The 16950-nt window shown below is 42.8% G+C and overlaps 1 protein-coding gene across 7 annotated transcripts in view; it reads left to right on the top strand.

Moving 5' to 3' along the window:
* Positions 1–16950, top strand: part of LOC147112989 (sodium/calcium exchanger 1-like) — a 334193-nt gene that overhangs the window by 220038 nt on the left and 97205 nt on the right. For 3 of the 7 annotated variants that reach the window (XM_085997847.1, XM_085997849.1, XM_085997848.1), the window contains exons 3-7: positions 8662–8768; positions 10134–10154; positions 12809–12826; positions 12962–12976; positions 13283–13351. In XM_085997847.1, the coding sequence (XP_085853973.1) occupies positions 8662–8768; positions 10134–10154; positions 12809–12826; positions 12962–12976; positions 13283–13351 (230 nt within the window). Of the gene's footprint in view, positions 1–8661; positions 8769–9326; positions 9431–10133; positions 10155–12808; positions 12827–12961; positions 12977–13282; positions 13352–16950 lie in introns of all 7 variants that reach the window. The other 4 variants (XM_085997850.1, XM_085997851.1, XM_085997853.1 and 1 more) reach the window with 4 other exon arrangements.

Below are 16950 nucleotides of genomic sequence, written 5' to 3'. Positions count from 1 at the left end.
ACCCCCCAACAGTACTAGCAAACCTCCCCGCAAGGATGTTGGTCCCATTCCGGTTCAGCTGCAACCCGTCCGGCTTGTACAGGTCCCACCTTCCCCAGAAGCAGACCTAGTGATCCAGGAAACTAAAGCCCTCCCTCCTGCACCAACTCTTTGGCCGCGCATTCATCTGCTCTACCCTCCTATTCCTATACTCACTAGCACGTGGCACTGGGAGTAATCCAGAGATTACAACTTTTGAGGTCCTGCTTTTTAATCTGCTACCTAGCTCCCTAAATTCTTGTTGCAGGACCTCATCCCTCTTTCTACCCATGTCGTTGGTACCAATGTGAACCACTACCTCTGACTGTTCGCCCTCCCCCTTCAGAATGCCCTGCAGCCGTTCAGTGACATCCTTGACCCTGGCACCAATGAGGCAACATACCATCCTGGAGTGACGTCTGCAGCCACAGAAACGTCTATCTGTTCCCCTTTCGATAGAATCCACTATCACAATTGCTCTCCTACTCTTTTTCCTCTTTAATATTAATTCTTTAAATGCTAGCCATTGCTTGTCTACCGTCATACCTTTTAATGTCGTTCCCGAATCTACCTTAGCCAACTCGCCCCTCATACCTACGTAGTTTGCTTTGTTTAGATTTAAGACCCTAGTTTTGAATTTAAATAAATCACTTTCAAAATAAAATTCTATCATATTATGGTCACTCTTCCCTAAAGGCCCCTTTACTACAAGGTTATTAATTAACCCTTTCTCATTGCACAATACTAGATCTAAAATAGCCTGCTCCCTAGTTGGTTCCTCAACGTACTGATCTACAAAACTATCTTGCATACATTTCATGAATTCATCCTCCACACTATTATTGCAAATTTGGTTTGCCCAGTCTATATGTAGATTAAAGTCCCCCATGATTACTGTATTATCCTTGTTACATGCACCTCTAATTCCCTGATTTATACTCTGCCCTACATTACAACTACTGTTTGGGGGCCTATAAACTACTTCCACCAATGTTTTCTGCCCCTTGCTGTTTCTTAGCTCCATCTAAACTGATTCCACTTCTTGATTTTCGGAGCAAAGATCATTTCTCTCTACTGTCTTTATCCCATCCTTTATTATCAGGGCTACCCTGCCCCCTTTTCCAATTTTGCCTGTCTCTTCTAAAAGTGAAGTATCCTGGAATATTTAGTTCCCAACCTTGGCCACATTGTAACCACGTCTCTGTTATGGCTATTAGATCAAACCTGTTAATTTCTATCTGCGCTATTAATTCATCTGTTTTGTTGCAAATGCTTCACACATTCAGATATAGTGCCTTCAGCTTTGACTTATTTCTATTTTTCCCTGATGTCACCTTTGTCACTGATGTCCTATTACCTTTGTTACTCTCTCTGGCCCATGCTGCTTATTTTTGACCCAAAACTCTACTCTGCTCTGGAGCCTTGACATTTCTCTTGCTGCTTTTAAATTTACTCTTTCCTGAATCCGCTCCCCCCCACCCTCATTAGTTTCAAGGCCTGTCTACTGCCCTAGTTATTCGATTTGCCAGAGATTATTACCTTTGTGGTTCTGCTTTTTAATTAAACTCCCTCAGCAGAACCTCATTCCTAGTTCTACCTATGTCGTTGGTTCCTACGTGGACCACGACAACTGGATCCTCCCCCTCCCACTCCAAGTTCTCCTCCAGCCATGAGGAGATGTCTTTAACCCTGGCACCGGGCAGGCAACAGAGCCTTCGGAACTCTCGGTTACGGCTGCAGAGAACAGTATCTGTCCCCCTGGCTATACTGCCCCCTACCACAACTACATTCCCTTTCACTCCCCCCACTTGAATGGCCTCCTGCACCATGGTGCCATGGTCAGCTTGCTCATCCATCCTGCAGGCTTTTCCCTCATCCACACAGGCAGCAAGAACCTCATACCTGTTGGACAAGGGCAAAGGCTGAGGCTCCTCCAGCACTGCACCTGGGGTTCCCTTACTTGCCTGAGTTGCAGTCACACCCTCCTGTCCCTGACTACTAACCAGACCTGTACCACTACCTAACCTAAGGGGTGTGACTGTCTCCTGGATCAAAGTGTCCAGGTAACTCTCCCCATCCCTGATGCCCCACAATATCTGCAGCTCAGACTCCAGCTCAAAAACTCTGAGCTGAAGTTCTCAAGATGCAGGCACTTACTGCAAACGTAGTTGTCCGGGATCACAATGCTCTCCACAAACTCCCACATGCTGCAGTTGCGGCACACCACCTGCACTGCCATCCCTTTTTGACCTTGTTTTATTTAATTAAATTTAATTACATTTGTAAATAGGTAACTTAGTTTACATTGTAGTTTCTTGACTACTTACTTGATCTAGATTAAGTTAAGGGTAGTGAGATTAAATATCTACCTATAACACAAAGCACTACAAGTAGTGTAGGCAAAAAGCAGCAACTCCTTCTCCCTCTTCTCCGAATTCCCACTCTTTCCAAATTCCCAAATAAAACACTCTGTTTAAGTACACTCGCTTTTAATCCCGCTCTGTGCAGTCTGCTCTGTGCTCTGCAGACCTGTTTACTCTTATACTCTAGGAGCCTCACCCAATTTACAAGTGCGAGGAATAATAATGCAGTGTTGTGTATCAGGTGCAGGTCATCCATATAATTTGGTGCTGAGGCCTGCACTCATTATACAGAATGTGGTATAAGACATGGGCAAGTGCCTGTGGTACTGAGGGTCTACTCATCGCATTTAGGCTCCAAACAAATGTTAGAGGTTCTTGCTTCGTAATGTGGTCTCAGCACCGGAACAACTGCTGGAGAACAGTCCCCATATTGTATGTTCAGTTGATAGTTCTAAAGGGGAGTCTGCTTGCTACTTACATAAAGTGGCCGCATGTTGAGCCAGCAATTTCGTTGTATATTTCATGGCGTCCTTGGGTTCCAATCACACCCTTCCTTGTCTGTCATCTGTGGGTCTTAGAGCTCAATTATAAGTCCTTCAGCTATCTAAGTGGAACCTATAAGTGCCCCAGTGGCCATTACTCTCTATGTACTGCTTCTGGAGAAGTAAGGGCATGATCGGAGGAGCTTACGAGGCTAAAGTGTCCAAAATGATTGTTGTCTGCTGTCTTACGTAATTTCATCCTGCAAAGAGACCTTGCCATTATGCAGGCAGGAGAGAGGCAGCAGCATCCAGTGGCAGAAGTGCTTGAAACATCATTTCCACACATCTGCAATACCTTTGTAAAATAAAGCAGCTCCTCCACTTGTTCCAGTACTCTATCAAACCCATGAATACAACATTTCTCCCCAACTACCTTAATCTGCGTCACACCAAAATAATGTCAAGACACATTACAATACAGTCATCCCAACTTTTACCAGCCCAGAAGATGGTGCAGATCTGTTACCTTCATGGTTTCCCTTAGTGTGTAAATGTGTATCTTTCTATTTCTTAACAATGTGTTCCTTTTAACTCTTTCTCCTGTGGAAGTGATGGATGGGTGTCATTGCTTGCCTTTAGGGATGGTGGGGGCCCACTACCTTTTTGTCAGCAAGTGGCCCTGAAGATACCAACACCATTGGTATTGATGCATGGCTGCATGGGCCTTTACTATATGTATCAAATCTGTAGTCATATGAACAAAGCAGATACGGCTTTGCCCTAAGAGACAGCAGTACTGTCAATGCCAGCTCATACCCTTTTCCTGCTGGATGCTCCCTCAGCATGTAAAAGAAAATCGGGTGGGGTGCAGAATGGGTTGCTAATTCATGATCACCTATTTTGTGCAACTGCCGAAAACCAGATTCACCCACAGAGATTTTGTGTGTGTCTATGACCAACCACCGCCCCCCCCCCCCTGATTTCTATCCTGTTGGTGACCTTTCATCCATTCTGCCCCATCACTACTCTCTGGGCTAGATTTTCGGGGAGCCGTCAGGCGGGGTTTCAGGCGTGTGGGGGGGAAATCCCAACTTTGGGGGTCCCGCCCAAAACCCCGCCCCACGTAAGTTTCAGGGGCGGCGGGTACCCGCCCCGCACGGACCCGCCGAAACCAGGCGGGAAGGGATTAGTGCCAATTAACTGCCTGTTAACAGGTAGTTAACAGGCAGTTTTTAGCCTAATCCCCATTTTGAGGGGTTTCGTGTGGGTTTCCCGACGGCTCCAAACCACGCCAGGTTAGCGAGGCGGGCCATCGGGTTGAAGGAGTTGGAGGGGTCGCGATGTTGGTGCTCAGGTGAGTGATGGGTGCATGAATGTAAAGGTAAGTGTGTTTGGTGTGTCTAAAGTGTGTAAAGAACTTTTAGTTACCTGTACTTACCTTCACAGCCTTTCTTCCTGCAGGCGTCCGGAGCGCATCACTCAGCCAGAACTGAAAGCTGAACGGCTGCGATCTGTCAAAAGTGACGGCCTTCAGCTTTTAGTGCTGCTGAGATTTCTAAATGAGTCTGCGCAGAAGGACTCATCTTAGAAATCAGACTGTCAGGGCTAGAAATTCCGTAGGCTTTGCGCCCAGTTTTCACCCAAAGAGGGCTTTTGCGCCACTTGCTGAGATTGCACCGATATTCAGCGCTGCGGTAATGGCGGCGTTAGCCAGTAGCGCTGCGCCGCCACCGATGACGTCATCGGTGTGCGCAGTGCCCCGCTACCGGCCCGACCGCCATATTTAGTTGCGGCCGCCTCTTCCGCAGTGGCCGCAAACAGCGATCTGAAAACGGGGCCGTCCTGCAGCCTTAGTGGGGCGAGTTAAGGCGGAGGTGCGGCCGGCCGCTTTTTCGGCGGCCGCCTGCCCGCACCTCCTTCCCCAGCCTCCTCCACCACCCCCCCCCCCCCCGCGGCATTGCCGGCTGTTTTCCGGGAGCCCGGCACTTCTCCGTGGTGCCGGGCTCATTTGCCGGCACTAGCGAGCGGCGATCTCGCTGTTGCAGGCACCTCCCCCTTAAGAGAGGGAGGAAGGCCTGCAGTACCACAGCCTGCCGCTCCGCAGCGGGTGGCGCTGCGGCACCTAGCGCGCCGAAATTCAGTTTCAGCGCCCCAAGCGGGGGGCGGCCACACTCTTGAATAGCGGCCGGCTTCGACTTGGGGCGCTGAAACTGAATTTCCGGCGGGCGCAAGTGGCTCCGCGCGCAGCAGTAACTTCTGGGCGCAAGCGAGCTGGCGGGCCCAAACTGAATTTCTAGGCCTCAGTGTTTCACAGCTTCAAACAGCTGTGAGACACTGATATTTCATCTGTCAAGAAATCTTGACAGATTAAATTTCAGCCTGTGATGTCACCTGTTGACAGGTGGCCCTTAATTGGCCTGCTGAGCCCGCTGGGCGGGCTCAACAAGGTCAATGAAGGGAAAATCGCGTGGATTGGCCGGACGTCGAAGTAGGCGGGTCAGAAACCCGAAAAGGGAAGTCCCGCCGCCTTCCCGACAGGTTCCACAAAATCGACCCCTCTGTCTTTGCCTTTGGTTCCTTGTTAGGCCTCCCTGCACTCCCACACAACACTGTTTGAAATCGGCCCTCCAGCTCCCATCGCTTTTCCCCATGTTGTTCCTGGCACTTCCTAAGAGAATCTTTTAAAATCGGCCCTGCAATACCTTTACATCTCCCTGCTGGGCACCCAGTACTTCCTCGCACCTTTTCAAGTGAGCCATAGGGAAATCCATTCAACACAGAATGCTTACAGTGTTAGAGTGGTCGGTGCAAGAGTCCATCAGGCACAGTCCTTCTCACTTGAACACAAATCACCGCTCATGTACTTCATCATTTAGTAAGTGTACATATTTGACAGATGGAGCTATCTCCTTAATCCCCCGATTACATTTAATTTCTTTTCAGGTTTTCCAGGTGGACCATGTAGTTCAATCACAACATCTTTCATAGTTTCATACTGTGGGCTTCCCCATACCTACTGCCAGAAAGTCATTAAAGCTCCTCATTTTCATCCCTTTTTTAATTAACAGTTTATTAAAGATGGTTTTCACTTATTATACATTCTATATATTAAATATACTTTTGATCTATTGTACATTATTTTACATTTAATATATAATTATTTTAATGTTTTATTCATTAAATTACATGTAATTAATTATGAATTTAATATTATGAATTATATTATATATTTTTTAATTAATTCTCAGGATGTGGGCATTGCTGCAAGGCCAGCCAGCATTTATTGCCCATTCTAGTTACCTTGAGAAGGTAGTGATAAGCTTTCTTCTTTAACCGCTGCAGTCCGTGTGATAAAGTTACTCCCACAATGCTGTTAGGTAGGAAGTTACAGGATTTTGACCCAGCGACGATGAAAGAATGCCGATATATGTCCAAGTCAGGATGGTGTGTGACTTGGCGAGGAACCTGGAGTTGTTGGTGTTCCCATGCACTTGCTGCCCTTGTCCTTCTAAGTGGTGGAAGTCACGGGTTTGGGAGGTGCTGTCAAAGAGCCTTGGTGACTTGCTGCAGTGCATCCTATAGGTAGTACACACTGCAGCCACGGTGTGCCAGTAGTGGAGGGATTGGATGTTTGAGGTATGTTTCTGTGAGTATGACTATGTCAGGTTGCTGCTTGACTAGTCTATGGGACAGCTCTCCCAACTTTGGCACCAGGCCCCAGTTGTTAGTGAGGAGGGCTTTGCAGGATCGTGTGGGCTGGGTGGGCCTTTATTGTTGCCAATGCCTAGGTCGCAGCCGGCGTCCATCCGGTTTTTTTATTATTATTTTCTGTAGCGGTTTGCTACAACTGAGTGGCTTTCTAGGCCATTTCAAATGACAGTTATGAGTCAACCACCTTGGTGTGGACTGGAGTCGCATATAGGCCAGACTAGGTTTCCTTCCCTAAAGGACATTAGTGAACCAGTTGAGTTTTACGACAATCCGACAACTTCATGCTCACTGTTACTGGTACCAGCTTTTTTAAATTCTAGATTCATTTAAATTCTTCACACAAAGTATCAAGCAGGGTAATGGGTATAAAACCTTTCGGGGCATTCAACATGAATTTGGATGTTAGTCTGGTAGAGTTAGGATACTAGATGAATGTGTTTTAGCGAGTCACACAGTCTGTTCTCGTTCTTGACGTTTCTCATGAGCATAACTTTGAGGTTGTGATTACTTGCTAAAGATATTTTGCCTTATTTACGAGATACAGTGCATCTTTAGCTAACTTCTTGTAGGCCTTTCCTACTTTTATTTGGCAATTGCTCTGAGGGTGGTAAACGCATTGTGACATATGTGGAAGGTAACAGTGGTTTAAGACCTGAACTATATGGCATCACATGACTGAAACAGTAGTATTATGTGTGTTTTGTTACAGCAGTAGATTACTGTTAACTTCTATATTATAATATGATTTCAAAATTAATAAGCATTTACTGGCAAGTTTGCATTTGAAGTCTATATATTGTAAATTATTTGGTTACAAATCTGCAAATTAGATCAATGTTTATGTTGATATTTTAGGTAGCTGGGATTGTTAAAAGATTTTATCATTTTATTATGTGATAAATGTCAGGTTTGTATTTTAGCTGTATGAGTTAACAAAAATGTTTACTTGCAGCAAATTGTCATAATCAATATTTAATATAACAATGGAAAAAGATGAAATAAGTAAATATGCTGTAGTACAAAAAAACTTAAGTCCATCAACACACAGAGGCATTATACTTTATACTACACATGTGGTCTGGAAATCAATGCTAAGATCATCAGCTTTGAGGGCTGGAACTCTACCGAGACGACCCTGTCCATGTTGGTCTCCATGATCATTGCATGCCTATCTGACTTGTAAGGAAAATGTTATGTTTTAGATAACATTTATATTTTTAAATATTAAAATAACCGTTATTAAACTGATTAGTTATTTATCAATAGCATTATTCAATTGGAGCTTGAAATCAAATAATCCTGTACATGTGTAACTAGAATAAGAAGTGGTGCTAAAACTGGAAAGGTTTTTGATACTTGGCTTCTGTTTATTTCAGAAAAAATGGCATAAAATACAGTTGGCTGAGGACATAACATAACACAAGTTTTGAAACTCACTGCTTCACGGCATTTTCATGAACAGTTTTACCTAAGACTGGATCAAATCTTTGGTTAACTTGGCTTCAATGATCATAGTCCCAGTTGCAACTTTTCAACTGCCCAGATCCTGTTGTCCTGGTTCACCACCCTTTCCTAGCCCAAGGCCTCTTTTCCATTGCCCTAAATACTGTTTTCAAACCAAATTGACAACTCTTAACCCAGTTCCTGTTCTCCAGTCACCAATTGTTATTTGTGAACCCAATTGCTTTGGTGTGGGTCCTGATTGTCATTTCCTAACCTAGTTCCTGTTAATGTAGCCCTGATTCTTCTTTTCTAATTCTCACTTTATGTCAAATACATCAAAGCTCCAAAATGCTAAAAGTCCAGGTTTGTTACAGCCCAAGTTTTATTTAATGTGCACTTTGTATATAGGATTTTGGGGTAGTTTGTATCACTGTTCATGAGGTGAAATCTACTATTGTGCCCTTCACTTTGTAGTTCAGAAAATAGCAACAGTTTGATTCTCCAGATGTATATTTGAAAAAATACCTTAAAAGCATGAGGAACTAAAAAAAAATCAAACTTTTGAAATAAGATACGTCAACTGTCTCCTGTTCTCTCTCTGTTCTTAATTCTTGCTTTTTTCCCAACTCTTTTCTCTATTTCAGCAAGACAATAGAAATCAAAGTAATTGATGATGAGGAGTATGAAAAAAACAAGAACTTCTTCATTGAGATTGGGGAGCCACGCTTGGTGGAGATGAGTGAGAAGAAAGGTGGGGTACCTGCTCCGAGCTAAGGCCTTAATGCCATGCCTGAATGTCACTCAGGGATGCTTGGCACTATCAGGTGCTCAGGACATGATGCACACATTTAGATATGTGTAATAGGGTAAAAACTTTTCAAAACCAATTTATCCAAAAAAAATTGGATACAGCATGCAGACGTGGCTCTTTTGATGATAGCTTCACATATGCACATCCAGCCTTTCAAATGGTACACTGCATTTTGCTATCCAGAGGTTAAAAATAGTTACCAGAAAAGACTTCCAAAGTCGGTACATGTTCAAAAGCTCGCTCGTTATGTTAAGAACTAATAAGGCAGATAAAAAAATTTTTTTTAAGTGTTCTAAATATCAGATTAACTCATTGAGCTAAAATGTCTATAGCAGCAGTAATAAGTTTATACCCTATTACATATTAATATTATCTGAATGTGGTGCAGGCTCCCTCCCTTCATAACATCTCACTAACCATCACTTAGTTTACTTAAGCATGTGTGACTGTGATGGACAACTCCAATCCATTGTTTGCCTTTGTCTTATGTTCTTACAGGAAAACCATTACCATTAATATAGTTGACCGTGGGGAGTATGAAAAACAAGACAGTTTCTTCATTGCACTTGGTGAACCTGTATGGATCAGAAGAGGAATGAAAGGTGTGAGAGTAACAAAAGACATTTTGAGAATTGTTTTCTTCTCTGTTTGTGTCCTACTCTCACACTGACTTTCTCCTCTTACTTTACTATCTAAAGCCTTTGCCATACCAGACTGTTGGGTGTTTTTTCTGTGTTGTTTTTTCCCATGATGAATGTTGGACTGTCTTTGATGCTGTACAGATTCTGAAAGTCAAGTTTTATATTTTTATGCATAGTACATTTAGTTACTTCTATTGAAGTTAGTTTTTCTCTGTGGAGCACAAATACAGATAAAAAAATTAAATTAATATGATCACAGGAAGTATTCTTGAAAATTTAGTTCCATTTTCAGTTAAAGGAGTAATCAAAGAGTTGATCATTTTAAAAAGAATGCAAAGGAAGGTTTTATAGTTCTGTGTAATGGTTACTCAAATCTAGTTCATAGTGGCTTTTATTTTGACTTTTTTAGAAGTCAAGGAAGTTGGTCCATGGGAGAGTTATCCATTGCTAAGTATCTGCACATTTGTTCCCTGTACTAAATTAACCGGAATTTACCACACTGCCCCACATAGCTGAAACAGTCAGTTCACATGTCACACCAATACTATAGGTGATTGAAGTTGTAGTTACAACATTTGTCTTTCTTTTTGTAACCCTTCCACTGTTCCATCTTTAAGTTCCTTTTTTGTCTTACTTTTCTTTTATACATTTGTTCTCTTCACAGCCTTGTTGTTGAATGAGCTAGGTAAGCTGCCTTGTCCTTTCTCTTTCTGTTTACTATGTACATTAGCTGTGACATGCTAGCTATGGAACCATGTGATAAGGGATTGTCGAGATTTGAAGGAAGTTGCTTAAATGACATTTAAAGAGTAAACCTCACCAGTATTCCTTTTAAAGATCAAACCTATTATGCAAGTGATTAATTATTAGGCTTCTCATAATGTCTCAGTGGATAAATGCACTATGTAGTCTGGTACTGGAACAGATAAAAACAGAAAGGGCTCAGGTTTGAATCTTGTCTGTGCTTAGTTTGCCAATTGCAACGATAGAACAACATAACTACTATAGTAGGCATTAGCACTCCTGGATTAGTCGGGAAGATTGGTCAGGGTCAGCTGTCCAATGACTCCATGCTGAAACTGTGCACGAGTGGATACCATGTGAGGATAGGACTGGACTTGACTAAGGTGGCCCCATGATCAAATAGCCTGCCAGCACCAACTGTCTCCATTCACACATGTTATCAGCATACATATGGAAGCTGACCCCCATGCCCCTGTGTTCACAAACCTTTTGGATCTTCAGGCAAGGTAGTGGAGTACTACAGCCTGTACTAGCTGTGTAACTGTAACCCAAGCCGAGTCACCACCTCTAGATAACGGAAGAAAATCAGAGGGGAAAAGTGAATTGATTAACTAACTTTTTTTCTAAATGTGTTTTTTTTTCAATATTTTAATTTAAACTGAGAATGCTGATGACATTGTCAGAGAAAGGTGGTACATAAGTGTGAGGACGTACAATTAACACAAAGTTGAAAGGATGAGATTAGAACCAAGATTCCAACCTTGCCTTTCAACTGAATACCTGGGATTAATGGCTATTTCTGCTGACGCCTACTCAGCTCTCTTAACTACAGACTCGTTTCTGCTGACAGATTTTTCAGTGAATGCTGATAAGAGGTTTATGAGTTCAGGGGCATGGGGTCAGTTTCCACCCAGCTCTACCGCTCCACCAGTTCTCTCAACCCCATGAACATCTCTGAATACGAGAAAGACCAAAGACATTATTTTTAGCTCCTGCTACGAACTCCGTTGCCTTGGCTCTGACACCATCCTCCTCCCCGACGACTTACTGAGACTGAATCGGACTGTGCAAATCCTTGACCTCCTGTTTGACTCTAAGTTTAACTTCAAACCTCACATCCTGTTCATTACCAAGAATCCTTATTCCAACCTCCACAATATTGCCAACCTCCTGCCTTAACTTAGACCCTGTGCCACTGAAATCTTTAGCCTGTTTTAGTTACCACTAGACTCGATTTCTCTAATGCCCTTTTCACCAGCCTCCCATCCTCCACCCTCAATAAACTCTTAACTGGTCCAAAAAAACCCACAACCGCCTGCATCCTGTCCTGCACTAAGCCCCAATCACCCGTCACCTTTGTCCTTGACCGCCATTGACATCCAGTCCCCCAATTCATTCTGATAAAATCCCTCTATGGTCTTGCCTAACCATGTCTGCAACCTCCCCCAGTCTTATAAACCCTCCCTTGACTTTCAATCCTCTGCATTTTGTGAAAACCACCCCCCCCCCCCCCGCCCCACTCCTTTGCCCCATCATTGGTAGCAGAGCCTTCAATTGCCTTGGTCCTACCCTCTGGAACTCCCTTACTGTACTTCTTTACCTTTTGTTTTATTTCCACATCTTTAAAAATTTCCTCAAACCATCTTTTCAGCCAGGCATTCAGCTTTCAGTCACGCCTCTTAACCTCTCCCTCTTTAGCTTGGTGTCCATTCCCGTATTCCTCAATTTTTTCCTTCCTTCCTCCCAGCACCCTCCCACTGTAAAGCATCTTGGGATGTTTACCTTGAAAATGCTACATAATGTAATTTGTTGCTGGTAGTATCAACAGAAAGATAACTGGACAGATGCTGAACATTAATCATAATTCTTTGAAAGGTTATGGCTTCATGGATTCCTGTGCTAGCACTATGGATAGAATAATGGGATAGCTTGGTGGGACTGCCAATCCAGCACAGCAATTTCCACTGTTATTTGGTGGCAGAAATAAATCCAGTTAGAAACTTAGTGAGTCCTTTCTCCTTCTCCTCCAGCTGTATGTTCAAGCTAAATTTATAGAGTCATAGTATTATAGAATAGTACAGCACAGAAGAAAGCCATTCAGCCCATCGAGTTTGTGCTGGCTCTTTCGAGCAGCAATTCAGTTAGTCCCACTCGCCGCGCTTTCCCCATATCCCTGCAAATTTTTTTCTCTTTCAAGTATTTATCCAGTTCCCTTTGGAAAGCTACTGTTGAATCTGTTACCACCACCCTCAGGCAGTGCATTCCAAATCCTAACCACTGGCATATTTTTTTTAAGAGCTTAAAACTGTCCCTCACTTACCAAGTAGGGAAACATTTCCATAATGACATAATGCCAGTGGGCCAGCTAATACCTAGACTCTATTCGACAGTCATTTGAATATTCATATGTGATGGTTACCATGAGAAGTGGAAAATCATAAGCTGGACAATTAACGTAGCGTTGCCCATCAACAGGGCAATCCAGATAGGATTGTCTTTTAAAACTATGCTAAGAAAATTCAATGAAAATTGTCTGCCATAATATAAATGTTATATTTTGAACAATAACAATATTTTTGATGTTGTCACTATTAGGACCCTTCACAAAGACAGGTATGACACTGTTTATTAGACTCCTCTTTCTTTAAATTCTAAATGATAGTTTTTTTAAGTTTACAGTATTTTTAAGTTGTTCAGTTACTTTTATATGTCTTGTTTCCCTTTTTACCTTCCTCTTTCGTTTTGAAGCAAAACACTTCATTGGTAAGATTTTCTAAAATGAATTTCCAGTGCACTGTGTAACGTTAAATATTAGATAAACATCATAGCACTTTATAGCATTACATAGAACTCTCAGGGCATAAGATTTTAATAATAGCTTGAAATTCATACACGTTAGTGTCTAACATTCAGATAATAAAGGCCAAGCAAACAATTAATTCAATTATCAACCTATTGTATTAACCCAAAATTTGATACTAACAAGATGAGAAAAAAAATTTTTTTATTGTGAAGGGGTTTCTGAACAGGTAAATTATTTTATGCTGTGGATCATTCCCATGTTTTTAGGCCATGCTACCTACAGGAAGGTTCATTTTAGGGACAATCCGATCCCATCTACTGTCATCTGCATTGCAGGTATAATGAGCACTTCTGTGTTGTAAATCTCCGGCTGTACTTCAGTTAGCAGAGGAACTGCACTTTTTTTTAAATAACTTAAAAATGCGTTTTTGACATATTCACTAGTCTACGTTTCACACCTCACTCATTAAAAGTAATAGCCTGTCAAAAAGGAATGAAGCACCATAATTATGTTACTACATCACTGTTCTAGAAGTTCTGCTGTGAGTATAAAATGCTTCTTTACACTTTTTGTAATTGTCATCTTGTTACTTTGGTAGTTATTCGTACATGTTACTAAAGCCACGAGAGTAATCTTTTAATTAACGTTAGGATTTGCATGTACTTGCCTATTGAGCATTAACCATTCCACTCACTGGTAGACAGACTGCTAGTTGGACAAATTATGTATTTATTTTACTATAATATTTAGAAGCTGTCAAATTCCAAAATAAAAGTGTACAGTAAGTATATTTACAGTATATAATATGGTCTACATAATACATTATTTCTTCAGTTAGGGCATTACAGTCTGCTAGTTGCTTCTATCACTTTCTCCCTCCAATCATTTCCTGTTTATTGTTCAGCTCTGCAGGCAGTTTAGTCAACACTATGGCTGGAATTTTCCGGGGTGTCAGCGGGCAGGATTGGTGGCGGGTTGGGTGGTAAAGTTTTTTTTGACCGGGTTGGGAACCCGCTGCAACACACCTTTCCCAATGTTGGGCGACCCAATTAAGCTCATTACAGTATAATGTACTTAACAGATCCTTAACAGGCTTTTTTAACTTACTTTTTAACTTTAACTTCATGGCCTCGGACCACATCTGTCAACCTGAGGCGGGAGTTCAGTGGCCATTGCTCCAGCTGTTGCTTGACAGCTTCAAATATACAGTAAAAGCTCCCACCTGACAGATCATCACTTTCCTCAGCCACAAGCTGTTTCTCAGTCCATTTTCGACATAGATTCTGCAGGCTTTCCACTTGCCACTCTCCATCCACTCTTGCTCATTAGAAGAACTCTCTCACCATTGACAGAATGCTCTGTCATCTCTACTTCACCTGCCATCTATTCCATTAGCATGGGTGCCCTTTATACTGTCTCAGAATCCTACCACAATCAGCCCCAACAACAATACCAACCTTCTCCACAATCACCTGATGCTACACAGGGCATCAGCACCCGACCACATTGCTGCCTGGGACACCAGGGATGGCCTCACCATGGCCAGATTTACTTCGCTTGATGCTGTACACCCTGGCTGCCACATCATGTGCCAGGTTGGCACCATCTCACACCAACACCATAAAGCATCCCTACAATGTCCCAGCCATTCCTTTCACACTCACCGCCATTGAGGGGGGATACCATTATGTCTCCCCATTCACTGCAACTCACTAAGCCACTTCCAAAGGTGCACACAAATCTATCCAAGAATGCAAAGTGTTGAAAATAAAGGTTTCAATGTTTGATAGCACATTAACAGAAACTTTACATGAACATTGGATAAAACACCCAAGTGACTTGTGTGTTGTTAGTTGGTATGATTGCACTAAGATGACTGTGAGGGGTGGCTAGTGAGATAGGAATGTGATAATGTAGATCGAGAGAGAGGGATAGGTGGAGGTCAAGTTAGTTGGTGTGAGTAAGGATGTGCAGGAGTAGGGTCGGGAAGGCAGAGTGATGGGGATGTGATGAGAGCCACAGGAGGATGAAGGTGGCTGTGGCTTTGTACTAATGTTTCGTGATCTAATGAGATAATTGAAAGGTTTGCGCCACTGCACCCAGGTCCTCCTGATGACATCCCTGCTTGTGACCTCCTCTGTAAGGTGCAACCAGGCTGTGTTAGTCTCCTGGGGAGGTCTCTTCCGCCCATGGGAAGGGAAGAGGACCTCCCTGCGTGCTGTGACTCCCTCCATAAGCATATGGAGGGAGTCGTGGGAGAACCAGGGTGCAGCCCTGCACCTCTATACAGTGCTTGTCAGTGTTTGCAGCACTTCAATGCTGTAGAACACTGACAGCACAAACGTCAAAAGTAAGGTGGCCATGGTCCCTTTAAGGAAACAAGCTGATAACGTGTCATGAATGACGTCACCAGACCCGCTTCCTGTAATTGGACCGGAAAACACGCTGGGCGGGCTTAACAAGCCCTATCAACGAGGTGAGCAAAATCCCGGCCTATGAATTTAATAAATATTTTTAAAATACACTCTTTGATAAGCCTTGTATAAGTTATTATAGCATAGATGTATTTAAGGGGAAGCTAGATAAGCATATGAGAGAGGATATGCTTATAGGGTTAGATGAAGAGGGGTGGGAGCAGACTCGTGTGGAGCATAAACACTGGCATGGACAGACCAGTTGGGTCGAATGGCCTGTTTCTACGCAGTAAATTCGATGTAATTCTATGTAAGTTATACTAGGGCCTCTAGTGCTGAACGATGCCATGGCCACAGATCATTGCAGGATTTAGTGGTTGTACAGAATTCCCCCTCTGCTATTTTTCCCATTATTCCTTCCATCCATTTGTGTTGAGCTAATTCCTAGCATTCTGATTACAAATGCTGTCACTGACACCAACGTTCTGTTCCTCATTGATTTGCAACTCTTTAATCCTTGTGTATTTTGCAAATTTCACACTTTAGCTCCATTTGAAGTATGTAGAATGTCAAATATATGTGGAGACTGTATAACTTCATCATGTTAGATCCTTAATCTGTGGTTTTGCATAAACTCTCAAATCCTGTTTAGTTTGTAAATGGAGATTAACAAACTACAAATGAATCAGGATTGGAAGATTGATATCAAGTATACCAGGTATTGGTTACCTAACACTTCATGACCTAATGCTAGATGACATTTCACATGCGACAACAAGGTGTAAAGTGGCAGTCATTTCTGTGAACGGCTAAGATGTAGATGGAGACTCAGAGGCCAAGCACAATAAACAACAGTTTAAAATGCACATTTTTTTCTAAAAGCAACCAGTTTAGTACTGTATCTATATGGCATTTAAAAAATATTATTTGAGAGAAGCCCAAACTCTGGACAGACATACCACAAAATTATCAGTCTCAGAATTTAGTAGGATTTGCACAGAAAATGGCCTGCAGGTACTGAAAAACCTGTGGATCCTGATTATATACTGAATTAAAAACATTGAAGTGCATTGCAAGGCTGTAACACATCCAATCTTCTCTTAGGCAGTCCCTCGGAACCGAGGATGACTTGTTTCCACATTAAAAATGAGTTTGCAGGTGACTGATGAGTCCAATGTGGGACCTACAGTCTCAGTCACAGGTGGGGCAGATGGTGGTTGAAGGGGCGGGTGGGTGGGGTGCTTGGGTTGACGTGCGCTCCTTGCGCTGCCTGCGCTTGGCTTCCGCTTGCTCCCAGCGAAGAGACTCGAGGTGTTCGGCACCTTCCCGGATGCTTCTCCTCCACTTTGTGCGGTCTTGAGCCAGGGATTCCCAGGTGTCGGTGGGGATGTTACACTTTTTCAAGGAGGCTTTGAGGGTGTCCTTGTGATAACACATCCAATATAAGTTTGTGCAATCGCATTCAAATGACAGAGTACTTGACCATGACTCTTAGGAAGTTAATGACATAATCTGAACCA

The sequence above is a fragment of the Somniosus microcephalus genome, chromosome 9 (assembly GCF_052327205.1).
Source record: "Somniosus microcephalus isolate GS21.2 chromosome 9, FLI_Smic_1.0, whole genome shotgun sequence".
Taxonomy (NCBI): domain Eukaryota; kingdom Metazoa; phylum Chordata; class Chondrichthyes; order Squaliformes; family Somniosidae; genus Somniosus; species Somniosus microcephalus.
This window is presented reverse-complemented; position numbering and strand designations above follow the sequence as displayed.